The sequence below is a fragment of the Amblyomma americanum genome, chromosome 3, assembly GCF_052857255.1.
Source record: "Amblyomma americanum isolate KBUSLIRL-KWMA chromosome 3, ASM5285725v1, whole genome shotgun sequence".
Taxonomy (NCBI): domain Eukaryota; kingdom Metazoa; phylum Arthropoda; class Arachnida; order Ixodida; family Ixodidae; genus Amblyomma; species Amblyomma americanum.
The window spans coordinates 150,598,094-150,624,652 of NC_135499.1; the positions used below are offsets into that span (position 1 = coordinate 150,598,094).

The following is a 26,559-nucleotide window of genomic DNA, read 5'->3' on the forward strand; positions in this document are numbered from 1 at the left end:
TGTGACTTGTGGTGCGCGCGTACGCTCTCGCGTAAGACGTCCTTTATTCCGATCTTCCCCCGCCACCCCGCGTTCATCCTTTGACGCCGCTCTGGGCGACCCGGCTTCGATCTTATGCCGCTTCGTTTCGTCGTTCATTCAGGGCGCCTGCCTTGTTCTGGAGGTGCACCCCCTCTATTGCTCCTCCGACCCAGACCGCTCCATTCTGAGCCGTTTGAGTTGATCAAGCCTAGTCGTCGGCATCTCCTCCTCCTTTGACGGACTGCCTTCGCTTTCGCTCTTCTTCGTCGATTTTTTGTTCTGTTTTCATCCTCTTCGCGATTGTTTTCGTATTCTTTATTTTTTTCTGCTTTGATACTTACTGCGCATGTATACACTGCCTCGTGCTCGCTTTGTGGAGCGTACTTTCCTTTCTCCCTTCTCTCTCATTCGCACATTGTCTACTCCGACGGCATTGATGCCCCCGCGCGCATTTTGCCCCCCGTTGCGTGTGTGAACCTGCGTTTTACCTTCGGTGTTCCTTGTTTAATTCTTTTTTTTTTATTCCGTTCCTTGCCATTCGTGCGTCGGATTATGCCCGCCGTTTAAAAGGCTGAAAAAGGCCGAACCGCTGCGTGTGCGAATTTCCGTTGCGACATCGCAGCCGTGAATCTTTTGCCTTCAGTGCGTGTGCAGAGAGAGGGCAGGTATACAAAGTGAGTGGCGTCTACCTCGACAAAGTTTTCGAGATGTTGGGAGGGAAACGCGAGCGACAGGGAGGATGGAGCGGCTCCAACCGACGGTTCGAGGTGCCCCCCTCCCTCCCGTGAACGGGTGGCTCGTAGGCACACATCTATGCGCGCGTACCTCGTGAACCGCGGCGGCCGGTAAAAAGAGGAGGGGGGCAGTTATTAGAGGCGGCTGCAGCAGCAGCACCTGGCACGCGCGCACGGCGGCGCGTGGCAGGAGAGGCGGCCGCCCGCGACCGCGCAGCAGTCTTCCCTCCACTGCGCGCGTCTCTCGTCGGAGCCGCCCGTCGAGGTGCGGAAGGAGAGCATCGTCTGTCTCGCGTCTCCGGCGGTTCGTTCGTTGCGAGTCGGCGGCACGGGGGGAACGTTTTGCTTATATATCTGATGTGGGGTTGGTGGGGGGGAGGGGGGGGGGGGGGGATAAAGTGGGTTTGGTTTAGCTCGTAGGATGAGGGTGGGGGGGTTCTTAGAGGGGGTGACAGCAGTCGCGTGGCTTCACGGTCGGACAACAACGGCTGCACGCTGTTCTTCACCCTCTCTCTCTCTCTCTCCTCCTCCCCTGTGGTGGGGCAGATGGTGCGGCGCAACCGTTTGGGTTTGGCCTGCGCTGCTGGTTGCGGCGGCGGCGACGGTCGGGGAAAAATATATATATATAAAAGGTAGAAAGGAACAGGCCTCACAAAGACTACCGCGCCGCGCGCGCGCACACGAGCATCTGCTTTCTCTCTCCCTCACTCGCTCGGCGAGATCGCGCGTTTGGCTTTCGAAAAGTCCGGAGAGGCGTGGAAAGAGAATTTGGGGGAGAGCGATATTATTCTACATCACAGCCAGCGCCCGTAGTATAAACGAACGGCTGCCTCTCGTAAACTGCCTTTCATTACGGCCCCTCCCCACTTTCTTTGCTTTCCGGCCGTCGGTGTCGATGTTTATTAATTTTTTTTTTTGCTTTTGTCATATGCGTGTGTGTGTTAAATTTTCACGGCGATGATAAGCCGATGAGATATTCCGCGCCTTCAGGTTCGATTGCAGTTGTCTTCGCGCATCTTTTCTGTTTGTTTCTATCCAGCCGTCTGCATCCCCTGATATCCTTACCGCCCGCGCGGGCTCTCTAGATGTGCAGGAGAATGTTGGCCTGCTGTTTCTATTCTTTTGCACATTCCTCCCCTTTGGAACTGGGTATATAAGGCTCACCGCATCCAGTAAACCTGTGGTGTCTAGTGTTAGTGTAGTAATTAGAGTGCATTACTATGATTTTGCTTAATGCATTAAAGTGCATGTCACTTGGAAAAATGTGCCGCTATTCTTAATAATTTTGTAGTGGCAGCGCCATTTCTGCTCGTGCTCACACTATCATTGGGCTTGTTTTCAGTGCAAAGCACCATAGAATGATATCATTTTGCTAGTTCATTACGGTTTGTCATTTGTTGTCTCCTGCCAGTCTACATCTAATCCGTGAAATTTTGTACACTGGTTACACATGCAGTCTTACTGGCATGCTAATAAAATTCTGTGAGGATCAGGCACATGCTCTTCAGATATTGCAAGTGAAATGGGACGAATTCTGGAAGTTTCTTGCATTTTGAGACTGTGCTGTTTCCCATTGTTGGCATGTTAATCAGTTATAGTGGTTCACTGTCAATGCGACATCTGAGGAAGCTGTCTGCTCCAATTTTTTGGGAACATGTACATGGAACAAACTTTCCTCATTAGGCCCTTTTTTTTTTTTCATTTATGCCAACAGCAACTGACTGGTGAATGGAAGGAAAAATACGCCAATGCATCTGGCTCTGCTGCTTCAGAAGATCCGTCTGGGGCACCAAGAGAGGGTGCAGAGGCGCTGCTACACGATCTCAAGAAGCACCTGGAATCAGCTAAAGGTGAGGGGGAGCATGTGTTGCGACACTTGTGCTCTGGCTTCCCTCCTGTAGTTTTTATGCCCCCTTTGGTGTGTTTGTACCTGGAGTCCTTGGGCAATATTATGATGTTGGCTGTAGCATCATTGCGAGGAACCGCAAAGCATGCTGGCAGCCAGTATATCTTATAAATGAAAACAAAACAAGCTTACTTGTTTAATGATTCCTGGACAAGTTTTCCACACTTTGTTATTGATTCAAAAATGGATCACTGCAATGAATAGGCAGATATGTGCTAATAATCCTTTGATAGTTGTGTGCTCAAGGCAGTCCATCACTGTAACTTGTTATCTTGGTCATTTATATCTAGTAATCAATGAATTCAGAGGAATTACTTATGGCAGGGTATGCTGTTGAGAGAATAATTACATGTATCTACCATCTGAATGCAGTTACATGGCTACTGGTAAAAGCTGTGCAGGTATTTTGTATCAGTGCAGTCATGGAAAAGTTCCTTATGATTTGAGACATAGCTTTGTAGCCCTTTCTTGTAGTCAAATGGATACCTGCAAAGTAGATATCCTAATATGTGTTACTATATTTGCTATATACAATGTACTATTGTTGCACTAAATTTAAGAACCAGTAAGTAGGAGTTCCACCATATATTTACAGTGTTCCCAATTTGAAACAATGTCGCCAGCATTCTTTATAACAACCAATTTCATGTAAAAGTGGCTGCACTTGCATTGCAAAATCACCGGGAATTTACGGTGCAGTGATTTCACCATGTGCGCTTTTTTGTTGCATGTGTGCTTACTGCGGCTGGATAATGTGGTATGGAAATTGAGAGCTTTATGGCTTTATGCACGCAATGAGCTTGCCACAGCATTCTAAACAGTACTTTGTGTAATCGTTTTTTTTTTGTTTTTTGTTTTGCAAGCGTTGACAGGAGCTTTGCATTTGGGAGCTCAATTTTCTTCTCTGAATCTGGTGCCTTGTGCAGAGGCAGAGCAGCTGGTTTTGTCCTTCCACCGGCTGGGTGACGAGCTCAAGACAGGGCTGCAGTCCAAGCTGGAGCTACTGCTGGACACCTACCGGGAGCTGTGCGACAAGATGGATGCCGCTTCAGCCCTGGAGCGTTACCGTGGCCTCTGTGAGCAGCTGTGCTCGGGTGCCCCTGCTGATCCGGCCTCCCTGCAGCACCAGCAGAACCTGCAGCTGAAGGCGCTGCGAGCCAGCCTGGAGGAGCAGCACTCGCAGGAGAAGACTGCACTCCTCTCAGAGCAGGTGTGTACCCTGCCTGCGGATACACCACCCAGTGGTCGTGGTGCAAGGGTTGTATACCAGAACAGTCTTTCAGAAATCTCAGTTCCAGGCACGCATATTGCCTGGTCATCTATAAACCTAGCATGCTTCACGTCGAAGCCACAGTGGACAGTGCTTAGGAACTAGCCCCTATCATAATATGTCTAATGCTCTTACTAGTACACTATAAATAGAATAATCTCATTGAAATTACGGCGTAGCTGGTATCTGCTACGCCTTCGCTAGAAAAGAGAACCACTTCTAGGCTTTGCTTAGTCAGATTGGCTCTGTTGCATGACAGCATTGTGGTGTGGAAAATGAGTACAAGGGACCGCAGCCCACCCTCAAGCACATCACACGTTCAACTCGTCACGCGGGTTCCACAGCGCTAGCGCTGCTAGCATGTGCCCAAGGCCGTGCAGCTGACCCGTACCTGCGCGTGAAAAGTGATTGAAGAGCGCCTTTGGGAGAAACTCCACTTGCAGAAGTGCAGCACGCCGTTGGATATATCCAAGGAACTGTGAAATCGAGTTCGATTTACAGTGCAACTTTCCTATTCTTTCACACAGGATTTTCCAAGGGATAAACTGTGTTTGCGATATAGCCATTAATACGGAACACCCGGGTTCGATACATCCAGGCTCAACTGTTTGTTTTATGAAAACAATGAATAAAATAGCCTTTCAGAGAGAGGATAATTGCAAATAGAGCATTTATTGCACTATGCATGAAGTAAGCTTAAGGCTGAGTTCATGAAAAAAAGCTCACATTATCCTACTTGAAAATGGCATTGGTCTAGTTCTCCACTATTATAGCTGTTGTGTTTGAAATATAAAATTTTCTATACTGCTGAGTATCTGTTTCCATGTTGTTACAGCTGTAAGCATCTGTATACTAGGAGCAATTATCATATCTGCAGGTGGTTCGCACCAAGGAATTACTAAGCAAACATCGGGCTGAACTGGAGCAACTGGAGAGGGCAGCTGAAGCAAGGCTGGCTGATGAGCGGCGGCGCCTGACAGAGGAGCTGGACGTTCTGCGTCGCAGTCTCTGGGAAAAGGAGCAGGCTCTTAGCCGAGCTGCTGATGAAAGGGAAGCTAAGGCCTCTGCCGAAATGGCAGCACTCATTGACAAACACGGCACTGAGGTGCAGAGGCTCTCCTCTGCCCTTAAGGAAGAGCAGCGGAAAGCAGAGTCGCTCCACAACATGCTCGATTCCCTCAAGCGAGAAAGGGACGAAATCGTAGAGCTCGCAGAGGGCATTGCGGAGGCCGGTGCAAGCAGGGCAGCAGATCCAAGCACCATAATTCGGCGATTGGCAGAGGAGAATGCGACCTTGCGCCAAGAGGCTGTGTCTGCGAAGGCTGAGCATGAGAGTGAACTCGCAGAGGAGGAGGCAAGGTTCCAGGAGGCTGAAGCTGAGCACAGGAAGGACATAGAAGAGCTGCTTGCAAACCAGGAGCAATACCAGGAGGAGCTGAAGCTGAAGGACGAAGAGCTGCTCCTGCTGAAGCACCAGGTGGAGCAGTACGCCGACTCACTAGGCTCGCTGCGGCTCGAGTACGACCAGGAGCTGGAGAGCGTCGAGCGGAGGTTGGAGGCTAAACACACCGCCGAGGTCGAGGCACTCAAGTCTGAGCACAGGGCCAACATCGATGTGCTGAGGGAGAGCCTGCACCAAGAGCTGCAGGATGTTAAGGCTGGCTACGATGAGCAGCAGCAGAAGCTGCACAGGAGCCTTGAGATGGAGCGCAACCTAGTGGCGAACTCACAGAAAGCACAGTACGAGCTTGCGCTGGAGGCCCTTAGAAAGAACCATGGCATGCAGCTGGAGAAGCTGAAGGAACACCACGCAAGTGCTGTAGAGGAGCTCGAGAGGGAGAAGGCCCAGTTGGAACAGCGCATGGAGGAGGAGAGGGCGTCTGCCATGAGAGACTTGAAGCGCAAGCTGGAGGCTCACTACACTGAGATTGTGGAGACTGCAAAGGTGGAGTGTGCTTCAAGAGTTAAGCAGTTGCAAGAAGAGCTAGGGAGATTGAAAACAGAGGTGAGCTCGCTGCGCCAACAGCAAGCAAATCAGCAGCCTGTTGAGGAGGAAGAGCTTGTTCCTGCAAAGGCCAGTCAGTCTGAAGCAGCAGTGTATGCAAACTCGGCATCCTTAGACAGTTTAGATGGGAAGCACCCAGATCAAAAGGAGGATGGAGAAGAAACCGTCTGTGAAGGCTCAGAGATGAATCAGCAAGCAACGGACACTGCCGCAGAAAACAGGTAAATTCCTTCTTTCATTTTGTTATGCAATTCCACTGCAGTAGTTCGAAGACTTGTGCACCCCTTGGACACCCTCGGGGTTTGAATTCCCTTCTAGCATTGAGTAAGTGTTTCATGTTACCTTGAAGATCGCTACTAAAAGTTTAATACTTACTATCTCATAGTCATATAGTACCCATCACTTTCTATCATCTTCTTTCATCTTGAGATCATCCACTGTCAGCTTCTGGCTCTATTTGCCTCAGATGCCCTTGCCTCAATAAACACCTTTAGTTGTCATTTAAAGCTGACAGCCTTAGCTGTCAGCTTTGTGCCATGTCATGGCTTTAGCTTCCAGAAAGTGTGTTCTGGGATTCCATCAGGAACATACTCCATGTATCAGTAGTCTTATTTTTGTGTATGCTAATACTTTCAAGGGCTTCAGGAATTATGATTCCCACTAATCTTTTGCTGCTGCTGAAACCTTGGGGCGCTTATTTCTGACTGTCACGTGCAAAATGGTCAAGACTTCAAGAAAATTCGATATCACTGCAGTAACCCGTATTAGAGGAATGTGAAAGCATTGACGCCTCCTCGCCCCTCTTCGCCTCTCTTTGCTTCACTCGTCACTCCTGTTTGCTTCACTTGAACCTTCTCCTCACATTTACTTAGATTAAGCACTGTAATTATGTTACAATTAAGTTTTCTCAAACAGCCATTTTGTGTCAGACTCATTTTTCCCATAATTAGTCATCGATCATTTACTCATCGATACCTTTGGTTATGTATTGATCACTTATCCCTTATCGATTGACCCTATCTATCAACCCTTATCGAGCTGTCACTTATCAATTAATGATCGATCTCCTACTGGTCACGTGATCATCTGATTGAGAGAATTGAGGTCAATTCATCTAATTTCCCAATTACCACAATTAATTGTGTTACTTAATCAAGTTCCATAAATTGGCCATTTTGAGTTTTCAAACTTGACACCACGCTTTGTTTTCAAATTTCGTGCCACACTTGGCATCGACCACACATCCGGTTTTTCAAGTTTGGCGCCACGCTTTGGCTCTGCCCACTGCCGGTGTTTTCAAATTTCGCGCCACTTTTGCTCTGGCCTCGCCCGCAACTACTGCGGACACGTTTTGGTGAAATGAAAGATGTCGACATAGCCTATAGTAGGATACAACTTAAAAAATTGCTGATGGCCTAGCTCTGTTAGGCCAGGATATACGTACCGAAAGCGCGGAGACTTCTGCATCAGAAGAGTGCATTCACTAGATGCACCTTTATTCATGGCTAAAGCTTGAGCTGTCGTGGCGGAGTGGTAGCATCTCCGCCTCAAATGCCAAAGGCCCTGGTTCGATTCCGAGCCTCGGCACAGGTTTGTTTGTTTTTATTCAGTGAGTGGGTGGGGGATATCAGGGGCTCCCATAGATGCCGCCACCGAATATGTTGGTTAGCGGTGAAGCGCAGGCTCTGTTAAGGCGCGTTTATACTCCGGCATAGCGCGCACGCGCGCGCTGCACGGCAACGTTACGTCGGCCAAAGCGAAACCCTCTGTAATCCAACTGCGCTTGACCGCCGACGCATTCAGTGGCACGTCTCTATTTCGCGCCCAGTGCGCCAGCTGCCGCCGGCCCAGCCACACCGGTTCGGCTCCGCGGCGAGGCGCGCGTTGTGACTTCTTGTGCCTTCTCGGAGCACCGCCACGGCGAAATCGCAAGTTCGTGGCCAGTAAAGCTTTCGCTTTAAAAAACAGCAGTTGTTAACACTGGGCCATGATCCGCGGCGTACTGTATTACTCCGCTAGCCAGTCACAAAAGTAAGCGAAACCAGCTTTTTAATGTTTGACTTTATTAAACAACTCAGGTATCAAAATTGTAGACGTTATAAACTTTTTCTCGTGATTACCTTCTTGTTTAGGTGACAAGAGAAGTTTTAACAACGGACTACTTTTTTGTCGTGGAAGAATTCTGTGCACCGGTCCTAAATGTGGGCGGGGCTTCACTGCAGACTTAAGTTGCATCCGACTCTTGAAATACGGTCGCATTAAAACAAAAAAAGGATGGTGCCTTTCAGCAGCGTGAAAATTATTTCTCTACGCCTGTATGTAATGCCAACATTTTGGTGCTGCTGCAGCAAGCCTCTTTCAAGCTGATATTGAGCATGTAAAGCATGTCATGGTAAGGTAAGGTAAGGTAAGTAAGTTACTAGAGAATAATGTGTTAAAAATGGCATCACGCACGTAATTTTCTAGTTCCTACAGCCCGAGCATAACCTCAACATTTATAAACCCCTTAGTTGGTATCACGAGCACAGCGATGTGGGGTGGGTTTAAGCTGTTGGTGAGCAGAAGCATGGGTCAGCATCTCTGCATACCTTTTTCTGTGTTTTTTTTTCTTCCACCAGCGCCAGAGATGGATCGGTGGAGTGGTCAGACATTTCCGTGGAGGACATCCTGTATGAGCGGTCGGAACTGCTGAAACAGCTGAGGAGCTTGAGCGCAACAGTGGACAGGGTATGGCACCTGCGTGTGTTCCCTCAGCACCTCGTGCCTAATGTTGTTTCTTGAAATGCAGGCGATTGCTCTGAGCAGGATGATTACACAAAGCAGTAAAATGTAGAGGTCAGCAAATCTTTTTTGTAGGTGGTCTTCCAGAGAAAGGGTGGGAGCCGAGATTTTTGTCCCACTCTCATTTCAAAGCGACCGGAAAAGAGATCAGTAAAAAAATTTGTTACCAACTGGTAGCCATAATGTGCTGCTCAAAAGTGTTTCCCCCTCAAAAATCATTTCAAAACGTAAAGCGGAAGCTGCAATAAAGTGCTGCTTTCTTTTATTTCCTTCCTTTGATGCTTCTCTTCAATTTGCCACATGCTTAGCTTCAATGAGAATTTAAAAACATGCCTGCTTGTATGAAAACTTTTTTTTGCCTTGTAGAAACAGCCAGCTTTTTGTGGTGCTTGATTGCAATCCCTACTAGCTGCCATTGAATTTTCTTGCTGTCAGTCATGCATAGATTTGAGCTGTGGCAGTGTGCTTCAAGCTGCTGTGTCAAAAACCATGACGTCATCAGCGCTGCCACTAGAGAACGTACATGGCTTTTTGACTAGAGTGGGTGGGTACCCCCAGGACACCTTTACAGGGCCCTGGACTGCACCGCCATGGACGTCTCAGTTAAGTTACATGCTCCTAAATGGTGCATAACTGTAGCAAACCGCGTGCAAATGTAGGCAACCTGGGTGATGCTTCGTAAGGGAGAGAATTCAAGTTGAGGAGAAAAGGCTAAGCATAGTGCATCGGATTTTTTCCTTCCTGTTGCGAATTTAGGAATAATTTAGGATGGAATCCTTCATAAGGCATTACAGAATATTTATGGTGTTTCTCATTATTGGAGCTTCATGGAAAATCCAGAAGCATGGTTTATTTCGCCCAGATGGTCATGAGGACATGCTGAATGCAATGCAGTGGGGAGCTGGTAAAGAATCAGGGATCTCGTTAAGTTACACATAGGGTGTTCTATTCATTCCATTTTGCTTAATGGTCTGTCTAAATGCATCTGCGCATGGGGCAGCCAGGAGGGGGTTAAAGTGATGCAAAGGTGTTGTGCTTGCCTCCAGCTCCAAGTTGAAAAAGAAGACATGCAAGAACAGCTTCGGAAAGCGCACGAGGAACTCGCCTCGAAGGAGATCAGAGCCACTTCACGCTCACCAAGGTATTCCCCCTGCACCCAGTGTCTGTGCATGTGGCCCTTCCCTTCTTCCTTTTCCTCCTCCTCTCCGCCATTAATTTTTTTGATCATTCAGTTTTCTGACTAACCGTGGTTCTGCCACTCGCCAGTTGGGTTGCGGATAAACCATCTGCACTTCCGTTTTTTGTTCTTTTTTGTTTTTTTCTGTCCTGGTTTAAATACAGGGTAAAGTTTTCTTGCTGTTCATTTTATTGCTAAGCTGATTCCCAATCAGTAGCTTGACCTCTGTAAAATTTAAGGTTACTTATAAAGGCTTCACAACTTGAGGATCATAACGCTTGCATTTGTAGTAGGCTGTAATTAGAGGTGAGCTACAAGTGTGAAATTTAGGCGTAAGCATACTTCAAACCTGTCTGAATCGTAAGCAGATTTTCAAGTAACCGAGGGTGTCTATTGAAATAAAAGCACTCCATCAATAAATCTGTCTCGGTAGTTTTTGGTGGGTCCACAAGAGATGAACCTAATCCGGGTAGTTTATGAACGTTTACACGAAAAATTGGGCCAGAAAAAGTTATCGCTGCAGTGTGGTGCATTAATAAGCTAGACACATTATCAGATTTTGAGTGACACATTTCGTGCCTTGACTGTGCTAAGGGCTGACAGTTCATTTCAGGGAAATGGTTCCCATCACGTAAATTGAGTTGAAACTCTTTTTGCTCTCTGATATGACAGATTTTCAGTGCCTCCAGGATGGGAGGAATGCATCTAGGAGTAGGATGTCAAAGATAGAAGCAAAATACAATTATGACTGGCTAGATGACTGAATTTATGACTGACTAGATGCAGACAGTGCACATCCTTTAGTATCATTTAAGGGGAAAATAATAAAAGAGTGTCTCAAAGAATATGCTCGGCATGTTGTAACAGAAAAGCACTACTATGCGACAAAATGAAGTGCACTTTTTATGAGTAAAACGAATGCAGTGTTTACTTAGTAATAAGTGAAAGCTGTCACTCACTCGGTGGTAGCAGAGCAGATTCGTTGTGCCTCAGTCTACTTCAACTCTCACACCCTGCACCTCTGTGGCATGCGTCTGAAGTGCTGCACACATTGCTGTTGCACCAAGAACAGTGCCTTATATGGGGAGGTAACACACCTTTTCACCTGTTGTGTTCATTCACACAGTAAAGCCCTGCTACTGAAAATGTGAGTACAGTTCTCTTATGCTTGCGCATAGCTCATAGCTCCTCCCCTTATGTTTTGTACACATGCCACTCTGCTTTGGGTGCAATTGCCTCACAAGAATGGCCCGCTCTCTCATTTATATCCTGGCATATTCTGTTGCCTTTCTTTTTTTAGTTAGCAACAAGAACAAACATAAGTACTTGAACAGGAAAGAGCGCACAATGCTACTTTCTTGGCAAGGTCGTACAACTTTACGTCAACTACTTTAAAATATTTGTACCCATAAACATTTGCTCCCTCTATGCTGGGTTATTAAGGCAAAAGTCTTTAGTGGCTCATACTCGCGGCCGCAACCCTGTCCATCCGTCCTCTGTTACGCTCTTCAGCAACATCCAGCAACTCGATAAGAAAAAAAATCTTTGTGCACAATGGGGTTCGAACCACCATCCTTCTGTTCCGCAGCCAAGTGTGCTAACGACTACGGTACTTCCTGCCAATGCATATGTAGTTCTCCTTGTCTAGGACGCTGGAGAGTGTTTGAAGAAAGGCGTCGAATCAGCCTGATACCTCCCAAACGCCCTCCAGTGTCTCCAGCATTTAAGATTCGCAAGCAATTGTGTTCTTAATCAACATCTTAACCACACATCAGTGACGCAAGCAGCAACACCGCGCTAAAGGCTTTCGCCTCACCGCACTTCAGGTCAGCAAAGTGCCCCCCGAATTTTTGCTAAACTGCATTGTGCAGTCTGGTTTGTGAACTAGTATGTTGTGTATTCTTGCTGCCCTGGTTCATCTGGCAGAACTGGAAACTAGCTGTTGCCTGTGAGCCCTGTCATTAAATCATGAATTCAGTGAGTTGTGTGGGCAGGTGCTGCTATTTAATGGGAAGAGGCAAAGCAAATACTCCAGAGAGCAAGCACAGAGTGGCTAGCTATGTCTCTACTCAGTAGACGGTGACAGCAGACAGGTTGGAAAACTACTTGCAATAGATACACATTGGTAAACAGTGTCAAAAAGAGTAGACTAAAAAATGGAATTCCTATACGAGACTTGGCACTAAACAAGAAAGCCATCTTTGGGGTAGTGTTTTTTAGATGTTCTGTTCGAGGAAGATGCACATCCCTGTACGTAAAAAAGTGCAGTACCAAGGTTTTTTGGAAAGGGAAGGTTCATTGTGAGGTATGTTATGGAATGTCTGTTGCTTGCATACAGGAGAGGATGTTTCTTCCATTTGAGAGTTTCATCTGAGATTAAAAGTAACTCACTGCAATTCATTTCTTCTCTGCAGCCTTAAGGTTTTATAAACAGAGTTTAGAGATGGCAGAGAGGTGCATGTGCCAAATAGTGCCTGAAAAATGGTACTTTGACATATAAATAGTATATGCAGCTTTAGGCATCATAACCACATACTTGACCTATATGAGATCATAGGCCTGCATAAATAACTGGTGGAACATTGCTAGACAGAGGCTGGGTCCACTAGAGATCTTTCAGAATACGCTATATAAAGAGCTTTGTAGAGTACCTGCTTAAGAAAACAACTCGGGCCACTTCACGAGATTTCTCATGCTAGTGAAAGTGAATGTTCTGAGCAAAGTGCAGTGCCTTTCCATACTCGTTGTTGTTGCAATGGATTGCATGTCTTAAAAGAAATTTAGGCTGAGCAAGCATGTTAATAAAAATTTCATGGGAACAACATACCATATTGTGGTCGTCCATTGTTTATTGAAACGTGTTGAATGTCATTGTCTTTTATTTAGTACTCGGGCTGTGGCTGAAGAAGAAAAGATGGCATTGGGACTAGGTAAATTACAGACAGCAGGGATAAATGTTGGACAAAGATCACCCTGGTATATCTAACTTTTTGGTGGCCATAATATTTGCTTGCAGAATCATAAGATGAGGTGTAGGTCATTCTGCAAGTCAGTGCTTACAGGTCAGGGCACACTGCTTCCCAGTTTGTTTTCATACCATATTGATATATCCTCACAAAGCTCACGATATCTTCCTGCCAGCCTAAACATGTAGAATAAAAGATTCTACATAAGCAGCTTGCTTCGCTTTTCCAATAAAGTGGATATTGGTATGACTTTTGTTTGACACTGCTTATGTTTCTTACTTGACTCGTTTTTTTTATTTATGTTCTCAGAGCTCTCTGGTCTGACCCTGTGTTGCTTTTTCATCCCTGCTGTGTAGTATTTTTTTAATCTTTTCTTTTCCTCAGTCTGCACTCCTCACCCACACCTTTGTCGACCCTTTCACCTCCCCTCTTTCATTTATTGTGTCATTTTTGTTTGCGTTTATCCCCTACCTCCCTGATTATTTTTCCCCCCCACCTTTATACCTTATTTTTTTCCCTCCTCCCACACCACTTTCCCGTATCCCTCCCTCCTTTCCCCGCGACCACCTCCGACTCCCGCAAAGCCCTTGTCGGCCGTTTTCGGAAGAGAAGGCCAGCCCGCTCTACACATGCAGTGGTGGTGTCTTCTGTTCTAGGGAGTGGCTCGCAGGCTCAGGGCTGACAGCCAATGAGATTCAGTCTTGGCAGCTGTAAGTGCATTGCTCTGAAATTAAAATTTATCGGGGGTGGGGACGCTGGATTGTGCTGTTTTCTTTTCTTTATTATTCTCTTTGGGGTTTTTTGCACCTACGCTGCTTCCTCCTGTCTTTGCTCCCCCTTCCCCCAGCCATCCCAGTGACAAGGCCAGATATTGCAAAGCCCGTGTCGATGCATTTTTGGATGTAGGCGATCAATGAGGAGGAATCGGCATTGCAGGTTTAATTGCACTCTTCTTTGCTCCAGTGCACTTTTGATTGTGTCCTAGTGCCTTGTGCAATGCTGCACAGTATTCATCTCCTTTGCTCAGCCCTATATTGGGGCCTCTAAAACTGCTGAAATTGACTGCGGAGTTATTTATTACTGACAACGGCTCACTGTTGGGGATTTTGGTCGGAGTGGAAAAGTTCGCCATTGTCTGAAGGTTTTATAAGGGTACACATGCTTCCATGGGAGCTCTTATAAGAAGAGCCAAGTTACAATATGCAGTTGGCATAGAGAGTGAGGGCATTTGGCAATGGTGGTACCCATTTTGCCTTGCTTGTTTTGCACATCGTTGATTGTCGCTAGTTCTCTGGCCACTGCTCAGTGAAATGCTCAAGGGATGATATGTGCTTTATGGTTGCTTTATCACAGTCGTAGGCAGTACACAGTAAGTTTTTATCTGTTTGATTTTATTTATTACACCTAGAAAAATTTTCAGGCATAAGTCTAGAGACCTCTGTTTTACATTTCTTGGCAAGACAATGTAGTTGTTTATTTATTTAGCAAATACTGCCGGCCTGTGTTACAGGCCTTAGGCAGGAGTGGGGTACAAACTGTCCGTCTTGCAAATTGCAAAGTTTGTGCAAGGTGTTAACATTTGCGTGCAAGTTGCACAAGTTTGCTAGTTGTCATCAGAGGTGCACTGGAGTAGACGCTGTTAAAAGCAACATTACTGGCTGGCTGTCGACGTTAGACCATTGCTGTGGAAATTGCTAGATTGCAGGAAGCAGCCTAGAGAATCATTGCCTTGAGCTCAGTCATCACTGCTTTTTATATGCCTAGTTTTATGTTTTGAACCTGTGTTCGCTATTTCTGGTGGTTGCTTTGCGGGACTCTTTAATTTCTTTTCTTGCCCCTACTCCTACCTCTGCCCTTTATGCCTGATTTAGGGGTTGAATGTGTGCATGCATCTTACACCTTCCTCTTTGACCTTACCAATTGTGGTTTCTTTGCATCCGCACTGCTTTCGGTGGACTGCACAGTTTTGGCATTCTTGGTTTTGTTTGCTCTGTTAACAAGCATGTTGAGCCACAGATATACGCTTAGTGTAAAAATAAGGTAGGTGAAACATTTAGAATGCTGTTACCTGTTGAAGTAGGCACACAAATATGTGTGTAAATTTTGTGCAGTATATTCAGAATGCTGAAGCTTCGAATGAGGCCTTCAAGCACTATGCTATTATGGTTTGCCTTGCGATTCAAGGTAAGGAACATGGCAGTGGATATGACGCAGGTACAGCTCTCATGGTGGTAGTGTACATATTTTACAGCTTTTAAGCTGTATTTGCCAATATTATTTACACCTTTAATATGTGAGACCATCCTATTATTAGTAATGCCATAGCAGTAAGTTGCATTTTTGGCCCAATTTTTTTTATTTTGATAAAAGCATTATATGCCCTACCTGTGGCCCATTTCTCTTTCTTCTTAATTAGAAATTCCTTACTAACATGCATTTGTAGTCATGTGGTATGGTTTGTCTTTGTGAGCATCATCACATTTAGTTTTGCCATTGTATTTGATCAGTACATCTTGGATGCTACATATTACACACAGTGTGAGACAGAAGGTCGTGTCCGTAGCATCCCGCTTGTGCAAGTGAGCAAATCACTGTATGTAATGTGCACTGCAGCTTTTGAGGTGCTGCTTTGGGGCCTTTGACTGGATGCAGCGTGCCTCGATTATATATCCCCTAAAACAGTGTATGGCAGGCGTAGTAACTGCCCAGTAGACCACATTTCTTCGTGGCATTAAGGTGGTGTGTAGTTCATCTGTATTCTATTCATACTGACTGCGGCATTTGACAAAAGCATCAGCGGGTGCTTACATCTTGATGGTTTGAGATGTACTGCAATTGCTACCAGTTTCGTCTACACCGTGTCAGGTGTGGAAGGAAGCTCATTTCTTTTGTGCAGGTAGACAACATGCTGCGCACCTGCTTTTGTTTCTGCATAGCAGTTATCTCGAGGGCCAAAATGTTATTAGTTTTACAGCAGCAGCGGTTAAGGGCATGTTTCCCGGTTCTGCGGCATCATTGTGTAACACGAAAACAAACGGCACGCAAATGGAAGTGACGCCCTCTATGTTCAACAGCACAAACTAATGTATGTGCCTAGCGCTCCTTTGTACGTAGGGGCACCACTCATTGGTGCGGCGAATGGCATATTCACCACTGCGAATGTCATTGTCTCTCGCGGTACACAGGCATGGTAACCGGCAGTCAGTTATATATATATATATATATATATATATATATATATATATATATATATATAGTCTTTTTTTTTTTTTACCTGCTGTACATTCAGCTGCACCAATCACTGGAAGAGGCGTGTATGCGAAACTGCAGTGAGGACAGAACGTGCAGTCGTCTGCTCAAAGTTGCACTGGGAATGAGAACACACAGACCTTGTGCCTCGCCCTCTGTGGTTGGGGCTTGGGAGGAGCAAAGAAGTGAGCACAGCACTGTCTCTGCAGCAGGGATTGGCAAGCACATTGAGCCTGTGGGTCACCGAGAACAGCTTCTCTTGTCCACTTCTTCCGCATTGCTTTGTGCTGCTCTGTGGCTCTTTTTCGAGTTTGCTATGCATTGGTTCACTTCTCATCTTTTCTTTTTTTGAGCAGCTTAAGTGGAAAGCAACCCTTGTGCTTTGGCCTGGCCTCTCCTTTATACGTGATTGTGTCGGTTTCTGCCCTCGGGGTTGCACAGCAGTGCTGCAGAGGTCCGGTTTAGGATGCTGAACTGTTTTAAAAAGGGAGTATTTTTTCCATGCCAGGGCTGGTTGATGTTCACGTATGTGAGAGCATATATCCTTGTTGTAATGATTTCATAACTTGCTTTGTATAGACCTCTGGTTTACCATGCCCAGGTTTTGTTGTGAAATTTTTAGGGAGCCAGGTAAAGAAAACATTGCAAAGGGGAGGAAATGTGGAGGGATCCAGCTAGTGGTGTTTTTTTTTTTTTTTCCCCTGGAATTTTGTGACCTTGTCCCATTTGGCTGGCTGAGTTGACTTTCTTACAGCTGAGACAGCAGCGATGGGGACGATATGAAAAATAATTTTTCAAAGTTGTTGGGAAGAGGGATGCATGCTTGCATTCATGTTGGCATGTGAGTGAACACACAGAGGGGTGTGGAAAGCAGTTGGAACTTTGTTTTGCCTTCATTCCATAAACATCTGCAAATGCACGCTTATTGGAGATTGGAGAGCCCATCTTGATGACCACTTTAAACTACTGTGATCTTTATGGGGTATTCGTGAATTGAAAATTTCTTACTGGCAGCTGTTCAGAAAACGTTAGGTTCTTGAGAAATGTATCTTCACTTATTTTCTTGGTGTTTATTAATACTTATTCATTCTATCAAAGTTCATCTAACACAAGAAGCTTCAAGCTAGCCTTTATAACAAACTTAATGCCCCTTGGCGGTGTGATATCTTTGCATGGATAGCCACTGGCTTTTTTCACAGCACGGAATTTCTGCAGGCCCTTGTGTGCTTTTACTATGGAATTGTCTCCCAACACTTTTCTGTGCTTTTCTGATCACTTCTGCTTGGACAGGAAATGTGGTTGGCTTTGCTTACTTTATATTAAGCTTCCCTTGATACTCTTCTCTGATTTCTTCTTTTTGTTCCTTTCTGATCCTACTAATTGGTCCCCCTTGCAACTATGAAAATGCAGCCCATTCATTACATATGGATAAAGCTCTTTGCATAGGAATTGTTTGTGGAATTGTTGGTGTAAATTAATCCTCGTCCACCTTAGGTCATCTTTGCATTCTTTGCATAGCTAGTACAAGATTGATCTATGTACATTGCTATATGTAGTGAGTGGTATTCGCTGTAGCCGGCGCATTAGCAACAACTACTATAAAAAAAAAGTTAATTTTATGTTAGTGCTGAAATCTTGTGCAGAGATAAACATTGTTCTCAGTCTCCTTTGCACAACAGAAGCACATTTGGCTACGGCACTTGTTTACCTGTCGCCTATAAACCTCCAGAGTCAAAGGTATGACATGGAGGGAGGGCTTTGACCACATCAGCACAAGAGTGTCAATTGTGAGGCCTGGATCACTTGATTGATTCTTGCATTCACTCACTCAATTTTACTCACCATTTGTAAGGAAGAGAAGGGGCAAGTGCTTTTGCAGGACCAAGGCGCAGTCTTCCAGATCTGTGGTTGAGATACTACAGGTGCTGTGGGCAGTGTGCTGTTATGTGAAAGAGGCTGCAAATTGCCATCTCTGTTGAAGGTCACAGTATCTGCAAGCGAACGCTGAACATGAAATAACATTTTAGAGTTGCTGCCCAAAACATACCTATCTCAGCACAGGCAGTTCCGTTCACTAAAGCCAGCATTTTCTGTTGATTGCGGTTTTGCTTGGAATTCTTCTTGCATTTATTGCCTTGAGTATGGGTGATTGGGTTTATCCAACACTTGCTTGTCACGGTCATGGAATTGGTAAGTATGCGTGACTGTGCGTCTTTGTGTGAAGTCGGGAGGTTCGCTAGGCCTGGCTAGCTCTCTTGCGATGGTTAACAGATGACTACAGTGGTTTTACCCAGAAAAATAGAGGCGTCACGTGCTGCACGTGCTGTATTTCAACCCCGGCACATTCTCAGTGCTCAGTTCAGCGCTCTTAGGTGCACAGATGGTTTTCTTGCACTTAGCTTGCTGCACCAGTCAACTTTGACTTGGCAGACTACATCAAACTGGCTGTGGTTTTCAGGTTAGGGACAATATTGGCAGAGTAATGTGAGTAGTGCTTATGAAGGGCCATTTGATATTGTTTTTTGGCCATCTTATGGTTGCATTGGTGTCCTGAAACACTGAAGTATTAGGGGAACGAAAAAAGCTCTCATTCAGCCAGTACTAACAGTTTCTTTATTTAAGGCATTTTTGTGTGTTTAGCTTTTCAAAATTTGTTTTTGAGGCATGTTAGTTTTCATATTCTAAAGCTTCACATCTCATCATTTTGACAGTCAGTGACATCATTTAGAGGCTGCATTCACTTTTAAGCATTTGTACATGGGAAAACATGTAGTCATGGTCATGTAGTTTGTGGTAATTTGAGAGCAGGTGCAGAAACAGTTAGGTAATGCAGAGCCTTTAAAAATTTCATCTTATCTTTTTTCTTTTCATTTTAGTTGCTGTTGCAGTCAACCAGGTGCTTTATTATTGCTTCAGTGTATTAGTCGAGCACTCAAAGCAGGCATGCCAAAAGATGTGACACCAGTCGAATTCTTACAAGAGCCATGAGTTGGGGGGGAATCGTTCGGCCTGCAAAATTGACCGTTAAATTTAAGCTGCAGGTTTAAATAAATTTAAGTGTGTATAATTGGTATGAATGAAGCAGTGATGGCTGAGGTTATCTCTTGTTGTGTCAGCTGGAAAGCTTGAAAATGGAAGGGTGAGTTCACGGCCATCATCTGCAAGATGGCAGCAGTTCACTTCTTCCATTCTTGCTTTGCAGTCATAATACCTTTTTCTTGTTAGACCAGATGAGGAATGTTTTCATTATTGTCGTTCATTTTCATTTTATCTAATAAAGACTAAAGTTGACTTCCTATATATGAGCCATTCATTAAGCTCACAACTTCAGCTTACATTCTTAATGCTGTAGTGGCTTGCAGGATAAGTTTATATCGCTCTGTTGTGTTTTCCTGGGTATGTTTAAAGCCCTCTTTTGTGCAGCATTAATTTGCTTTCTGGCCGACCACTATTTTTGCGTCAAGGGTGTAAGCCTGAGCTGTGGCCTTATTGCTGATGTGCCACCCACTGGAGCCATACGTGCATGCGGAGTGCATGGTTTGCTCTGAAACCAAGCTGGCACACCACCGCCTGTGCCACACTTCTCTCGCTTCGTCTTCCTCCTCCCCCCCTGTCTCTGCTGTAGGCACACAGCGCAGACCAACACGCGCCTGTTAAATGTGCTCTCTGACCTGGTGAAGACTTACGTGGACACGGAGCAAGAGATTCAGGATGCACTGGGCCAGCTGGGACTCTCGCGCGTCGATTCCCCAGCATCCAACACAGCTGCTGACGAAGACTACTCTAGCCTTGGAGGTTAGCATGCATCTCTCCACTGCTTTTTGCTCCCTCCTGTTTTTCTTTTCTTTTTTTCGTATGTATGCTTTTGTGGAGAGAAGCTCACGCAGAAGGAAGTGGCTTTTAACGAAACCTGTACTGCATACATAGCACGAGAATAATAACTGAGGCCCTTTTGTGCATATTAAACTTTTCAGTGCTGCAGGTTAGTGCTTCAAAGTTTCTAAGCTTGTTCATCACGCAGTTCCATGGTACCAAACAGCAGGAAGTCAGTAAAATTTTCAGCTAGTGTGAACTGAAATTTTAATAATGACAACAACAAGCGCAGAACAACAGGGTTGTTTTGACTCAGAGCTATGTAACAATAGGCAGTGGAGATTAATAATCAATGTATAGTAGATATTCATATTGGTTTCTAAACTGCACACAACGAAACAATACTAGGTTTATCTAACAAAATAAATTTTAGCTGGTTTAGAAAAGAATTACAGGTAAGTGTGGGAGAAAACTTCCTGTTACAATCGCCTCCATAGCTGAGCCAAGTTTGTCATCTTTCCATTTGAATGCGTAGTAAGTCCACAATGGAGCTGTAAAAACACTGGGGAATTCTTGTTTTCTCCTTGCTTTTCACTGTTGTTATGCTGGGCAAGTGTCAAGCGTGTATTTCATGGAAACATGGGTCCTCTGCCAGGCATGCCACAAAAGGCATAGGGGAAAGGTGTCACTGCAATCATTCGGCTCATTTGTAGGCACTTATGAGAACTAGGTTTTATCGGATGGCAGCTCAAGGAGCATTCTCCTGTTAATAAGGGGGGACGAGGGTCTTAAAACCAACTTTTTTAATTATAGTTAGAATCTCATGAAATTTTGCACACAGATGCATTTTTCTCTTCTTATTCCAAAAATGTAATCATAATTGAGCTGATGGTCTTAGATCAACAGTTATCCTACAAAGTCTAGAGTGAAATTAGGTAATCTCTTAACGCGGTTTTAATTAACTTTCTCATTGAGATTTGTTGCTTTTAATTGCATGAATTGACAGCCGGAGAGTTCCCATACACGACGATATTCTTCGTTTTTGTCTAAAAGCATGTTATCCTGATGAATTATGTCGAGAGTAAAAAGGTGCAGTATTTGACACTGCAACTCGTTAAGCCAATTGCAAATTGCTATTTGTGCGTGGCCTAAACAAAAAAGTAAAAATGTCACTGGTACCTCATTTCTCTCCGAAGAAAATGATAGCAAGGTTATTATTAGACAAAATGAAGTTATCAATATCCTGTGTAAGGCTGAGGAGATTGACCAAAAATGTGAAACTGAGAAGAATGCATTTGAAGTTTGACCACATGTTATAAGATGAATGGTCCGTAGCTTCACTGTGATATTTCTCACGAAAAATGACATGTTCTTCTCATTTCCAAAACTGTCTTCCGTTTCCAAATATGTCAACTAAAATTGAAGATATCACAGACAACCCAAGGTGAAGATGGCATATGCCATTAAGAATTCAACAAAATTTGCGAATTTGAAATCTAGCCAAGACAGTGGCAATACTTTATTGTGTCTTGCCAGTTATTGCACGAGGGCTGCAATAGCTTAGTAACTAAACAGTTCTCGTCCATGCTGACAGTGATTTGCACCTGTCCCGGGCTGTGGTCTGGGGGGTTCATATTGGTGGTCTACACCTGTCCAGGGCTGGTCTGGAGACCTGTCTCCACTGTGCCTCCTAGAGAGATTTATTTTTTTTTTGTCTGCATTATTGCTCAAAAAGGCTGTTGTTTTCTTCTTCACCCTTTTCTGGTCCTTTTCAATGCTGCGACGAAGGATGTTGCAGCCTGCAGTGTAGCTGAGGCTGCGTTGCCTACTTAGCACCCATGCCGGGCTTGATCATGTCTGCGTGTTCCGTGCGCGCGGTGATCTCCTCCGCTTTGTAAAACTCCGTGTCATGTCGACAAAACCTGCTGGGACTGGATTCTGGAGCAAACTGATCAGGCGTTGGGGCAGGTGACGCTAGCCGAGGCTCCAAACAATCCTTATCCAGCACGATCGAACATCGCACAAGCGACAAAACAGGCGACGCTCGCTGTAACTTCGAACAATCCTCATCCGGCAAGGTCCAATGTAGGGGCATGTGATGAGGCAGGCGACACTCGCTCTGGCTGCAAATAGAGTTAAAAATTTAAAATTTAAAAATTTTTATTTAGTGACTCTAGCTGCGAACAATCATCCGGCACGGTTGAACGTCCCGACGTCGAACTGCGCTTTGCGTTAGGCAGGCGACGCTTTCTCCCGTACATACTACGCGTCATCTTCTTCAAACGTACGTCTCCCGGCATCAGTTACTTTGTACTGACAAAGTATGCGATGTAGGAAAAAAAAAATCGCAAAAAAGATCTCGAGAAACTTAGCTAAGCGAGTGCTACGCAAAAATAGACATGGTCAAACGTGCAAAACGGGAACCACAGTGGCCCAAAAAAAAATAGGAAGAAAACAAAATGGCGTGCTGGTCGCGTCGGTTAACGGTAAGCCTCGAACAAGAGGCTCGCCTCGCGCGTGCGCCCTCCATATTAGCTGCCAAGAAAAGGCCTTTGGAAAACCAACTACTGCGGTCGTTCTTATTGAGCGACGCCATTTTGAAATGCAGCAAAATGCGCATAAAGAAACAAGCTTCAAAACGAGTCCGAGATGGTGCCGATCGGCTAAATGCTTCGCCCGCGACACGCGCGGGAAGTTCGAACAAATTTTGCCCGTTTCGGGGCATTTCGTGCTCCCGTGATGTTTTGGAAGTCGATTTTACCGTATTTCCCAATCGAATTTAGCGTTAATATTTTGAGGGCAAGTGCTTGAAGGTACAGACATTTCGAAAATGTGTTTTTCACAAAACCGATTTTTTTACCATATTTGGCCATTCTAAGACCTGCGTCCCCCCCTTATGCTGTATATATCCCATACTGTGGCCTGACTGTAAACTGACTGATGAGCAGTAGTAGCCTGTAACAAACACTGGGGGCACTTAATTTCATTCTGTCATGACTGATTATTCCATTACCCATTGCAACACATTCTGCAAAGCATGTAGTCTGCATAATGGTTGCCATTCCTCAAAGGGGCCACTGCTGTGTGTGTGTCATGTAAATCACAGAAGGCGTTTCTATTTTTTGCTGTACAGGTCCATTTAAGTTTGAAATATAAGCATGTGTGTTTTTCTTCATGCATTCATTTTTAATGCACTATACACACGCACTCTGAAGGGCATTATACCAATGAGTTCAAATGGCAGCCATTTTAGACATGCATTTCAAGGCTTTGCTTTGTGGGGCCCCTTAGGCATGAGCTGCCAGACGCAAGGCTCCAAGGAAGACTTTGGTGATGGCTTTCTCTCGGAGCTGTGCGAGGATGGACCTGACCTGACACCACGCACCTGGGACATGTTTGCCTCAGCCATTGGCATGCAGGACACAACCGAGATGGAGGGCGAAGACGTGGTCCTTGGTGAGCCACTGCAGGGTGCACTGTCTCTGCTGTTTGAAGCCATTTCATCCTCAATGCTTGCTTACCTTATGTTGTGGCATGTTCCCTAAGCATTCATTTATTAATTAGATATAGATGCAGTTTCAGATTTAAACAGAATTTAAATGAAAAAAATAAATTGCATGTCGTGCATTGATTATATATTATTAAAAAAAACTTTTAAAAACATTTAATCTGTCCAGGTGATGTGAGGTGCCCATTCAGTTGGATTAGACAGGCTCAGTCAGTGATGCCGAGGAAAGCACAAGCAAGTCACTTTCCAGCAAGACACATGCAGGGTGCAGTTGCTTATTCATGTGTATGCGTAAACACATGCACATACGCAGACACTCGCTCAATCTTTTATACTTTTACCACTACCAGTTGTCCTGCATAGTTGTGACTTCATGGTATGCCACCACAGGGGCAAGCCGTCGCCTGCGTACAGCTGTGGACAGGGTGCTGCGGCTGCTTGCAGAAGTGTCCGAGCATCGAGGAGAGGACTTCCGTGGTCTGGTGCAGCGCAATCGAGACCTCTGCCATGAGTTGCGCCAGGAGAGCCAGTTGCACAACCAGCTGTCCCTGGACCTGCTCCATGCACAGGGTGGGCATTGCCATCAGAGTGGGCAAAAACTTGCATCCATTGCCCCCTTGTAATGCGGAAGCCTTGCTAGGCTCGTGAGTGATGGATGGAAGTTATAGACAGAGGCTGTCCGCAAAAGGGTCTGCAAAAACTGTCAATCACAAGTTTTATGGTATTTATATGAAATAAAATTTGGGTATAGGTGGGAATCGAACCCGGGCCGCTGGCGTGCGAGACGGGAACGCTTCCACCCCTCCACGACACTTCGACGTTTGAAGGCGTATAAAGGCGTGTCTAGTGACTGCACAATTCTTAAAAACGTATCTTTGAGATATGTACTGAGGCCAGCATGTTAATTACAGATGTCGCAATCAAGCGAGTGCCAAATTTCTTCTGTTTCTGGTAAATTTCCTCCGTGATTGGCATGCAGTCCTAGCACCATCATGCGGCACCCACTGAACACCCCCCTTGTAATGTACAACGCTGGCCCAGCAGATGGCGCAAGTGGCGGATCGCACACTTTCGTATTTCCACACGTAAGGACGCTTAAGTGCACCTCATAATTTTTTAGCCTTGTCACGTTTCGTGCATGCACAACCTTTGTCAAAAATGTACATTGTACAGATCAAGGGGTTTGCTTCTACGCACTGCTTTGGGGCTGCCTAGCACCACTGGAGGTCTTAAGCTTCAGAGGATTCGGGACCACATCTCCTCTCGTTGTCAAAAGATTCGGAATGCTAACAAGGCAAAATGGGTCTCACTGCATGAGCCAGACAGAGGCCCAGTGAGCTTTATATTTTAAAGCGCAGTTCTTATGTGGCCATTCCTGCTTTAAGCGGCGTGCCTCAGCCTTGGTGTAACCGAGCGAACGAGTACATCAGGGGATAAAAGAGATCAAACTCTGAGCACAGCAGAGGACGAAGGATGGCGATAGCGAAGGGAGCATGAGGAGGAAGTGAAAGAGGAGAGTACAGCGGAAACCTGAGGAAGAAAGTGAAGTCACCGGCGGCACTCGACGCAACCTTCATAGTTGAACAAAAACATCTTCTACGGAAGTCCAACTGGTTGGGTTCTTGAGATAGTTGAGAGAAAAAAAAAACTGACGCCAGCCAATATTTTTAGCTTTACCCAACATTCGGGACCAACTTGGTCCCTTCTTCAGGGGTGACTAAAGTGTGCCAGCAGCAGCAGCGGGTTGCTGCCTTCGCTCTCCCTTTGTTAGCACGTAGCGCAGTCCACTAACGTACGCGGAGGGGAGCGTTCCTGGAGTCCTATTCATCGTCTCCTTTGTGAGCCGGATGTGCCATGACTCCACATGTCGCCTCTTGAACAGGTTTGGTTCTACGGCCAAGACGCTCACCTCCTCGAAGGCTATCCGGTGGTCGGCACACTCGCAGTGTTCGGCGAGGGATTGCGTTCTGAATTCATTAGCTGGATGTCATTTCTGTGTTGCCTTATTCTTTGGTGGAGGTTTTTTGTTCGCCTATGTATGAAGCTGGACACTCTGAGCATGGGATTTTGTAGACGACACCCGGTTGTTTTTCTCTGGGGACGCAGTCTTTCGGTCGTGGTAAGAAGCGGCTTATTGTCGAAACAGGTTTGTGAGCCACGTGGATTCCATGTTTTCTGAGAATGTGTGCGATTGCCTCACTGGTTCCCCTCACATATGGAAGCACAACGCACGCACGTTTCGTTGTTTCATTGTTGGCTGGTCACCCTGTCCTCCGAGCTTGACGACAACCAACGCGTTGAATAAAGCCACGTGTGTAGCCATCCTTCTGTAGCTCAGCGAGAACGGTGGCTTCTTCTGCTTTTTTTCTCCGCTTCGGAGGAGCAGATTGGCTTTTCTTTTCTCAGGAGAGAGGAGACGACGGATCCCTTGTGGCTAGTAGGATGGGTGGAATTAAAATTTAGGTAGCGGCGAGTATGGGTTGGCTTCCTATAGACACCGAACTTTAGGTCTGCTTCTTTTCTTCTTATGAAGATGTCCAGGAATGGCTAAGTGTTGTTTACTTCTCGTTCCATTGTGAACTGAATAGAAGGCTCGACTGAGTTGAGGTGTACAACCTCCATAGTTGCCAACTGAGCCATAATAGCGCTATCTGTTGCACCGCTCCTCATGCTCACGCTGCATGCGAGTATCAAACAGTGTCTTCGACGCCAGACTGCTAACTAAAGTTGACTCTTGAAGCTCTGTCGAGCCCCACTACCTGTGTAGGTTTGAAGTTTTAGTTCGTCTTAAAGGTCCACAGAAAGGGGTGTTTGAGCTTGGCTTTAAAATATTTGCGCTATGTAAATTACAAGCCACCGAGCGTCCTTGCTGCATAAGAGACCTCAAAAGCAAGCGAGATATTTACAATACATTTTTAAAAATTCCTGCTTTCTCACCTTACGGTGCCGGTTTGCGGTGCCGGGTTTTCGCACGAAAACCTGGCATATGACGTCACGTCGTGCAAATAACGTCAGCAGCCGGTGGTTATCATTGGTTCACAGCGCCAAATTCTTTTAGACGTCACGCACTACCACGGCCACTCGGCGCACGCCGCAGCCGGCAGAGGTAGGGGAGGGGCCGAGTGAGTG

The 26,559-nt window shown here is 45.6% G+C and overlaps 1 protein-coding gene across 15 annotated transcripts in view; it reads left to right on the forward strand.

Annotated features, from left to right (window-relative positions):
• The window catches only part of LOC144125168 (uncharacterized), a 264,663-nt gene that overhangs the window by 189,727 nt on the left and 48,377 nt on the right, over positions 1-26,559 (forward strand). For 5 of the 15 annotated variants that reach the window (XM_077658304.1, XM_077658313.1, XM_077658306.1 and 2 more), the window contains 10 exons: positions 2,470-2,605; positions 3,588-3,871; positions 4,809-6,157; positions 8,555-8,663; positions 9,764-9,858; positions 11,021-11,041; positions 13,445-13,570; positions 19,735-19,904; positions 23,214-23,378; positions 23,821-24,000. In XM_077658304.1, coding sequence (XP_077514430.1) covers positions 2,470-2,605; positions 3,588-3,871; positions 4,809-6,157; positions 8,555-8,663; positions 9,764-9,858; positions 11,021-11,041; positions 13,445-13,570; positions 19,735-19,904; positions 23,214-23,378; positions 23,821-24,000 — 2,635 coding nt within the window. The remainder of the gene's footprint in view (positions 1-2,469; positions 2,606-3,587; positions 3,872-4,808; positions 6,158-8,554; positions 8,664-9,763; positions 9,859-11,020; positions 11,042-13,444; positions 13,571-19,734; positions 19,905-23,213; positions 23,379-23,820; positions 24,001-26,559) is intronic. The other 10 variants (XM_077658307.1, XM_077658309.1, XM_077658316.1 and 7 more) reach the window with 5 other exon arrangements.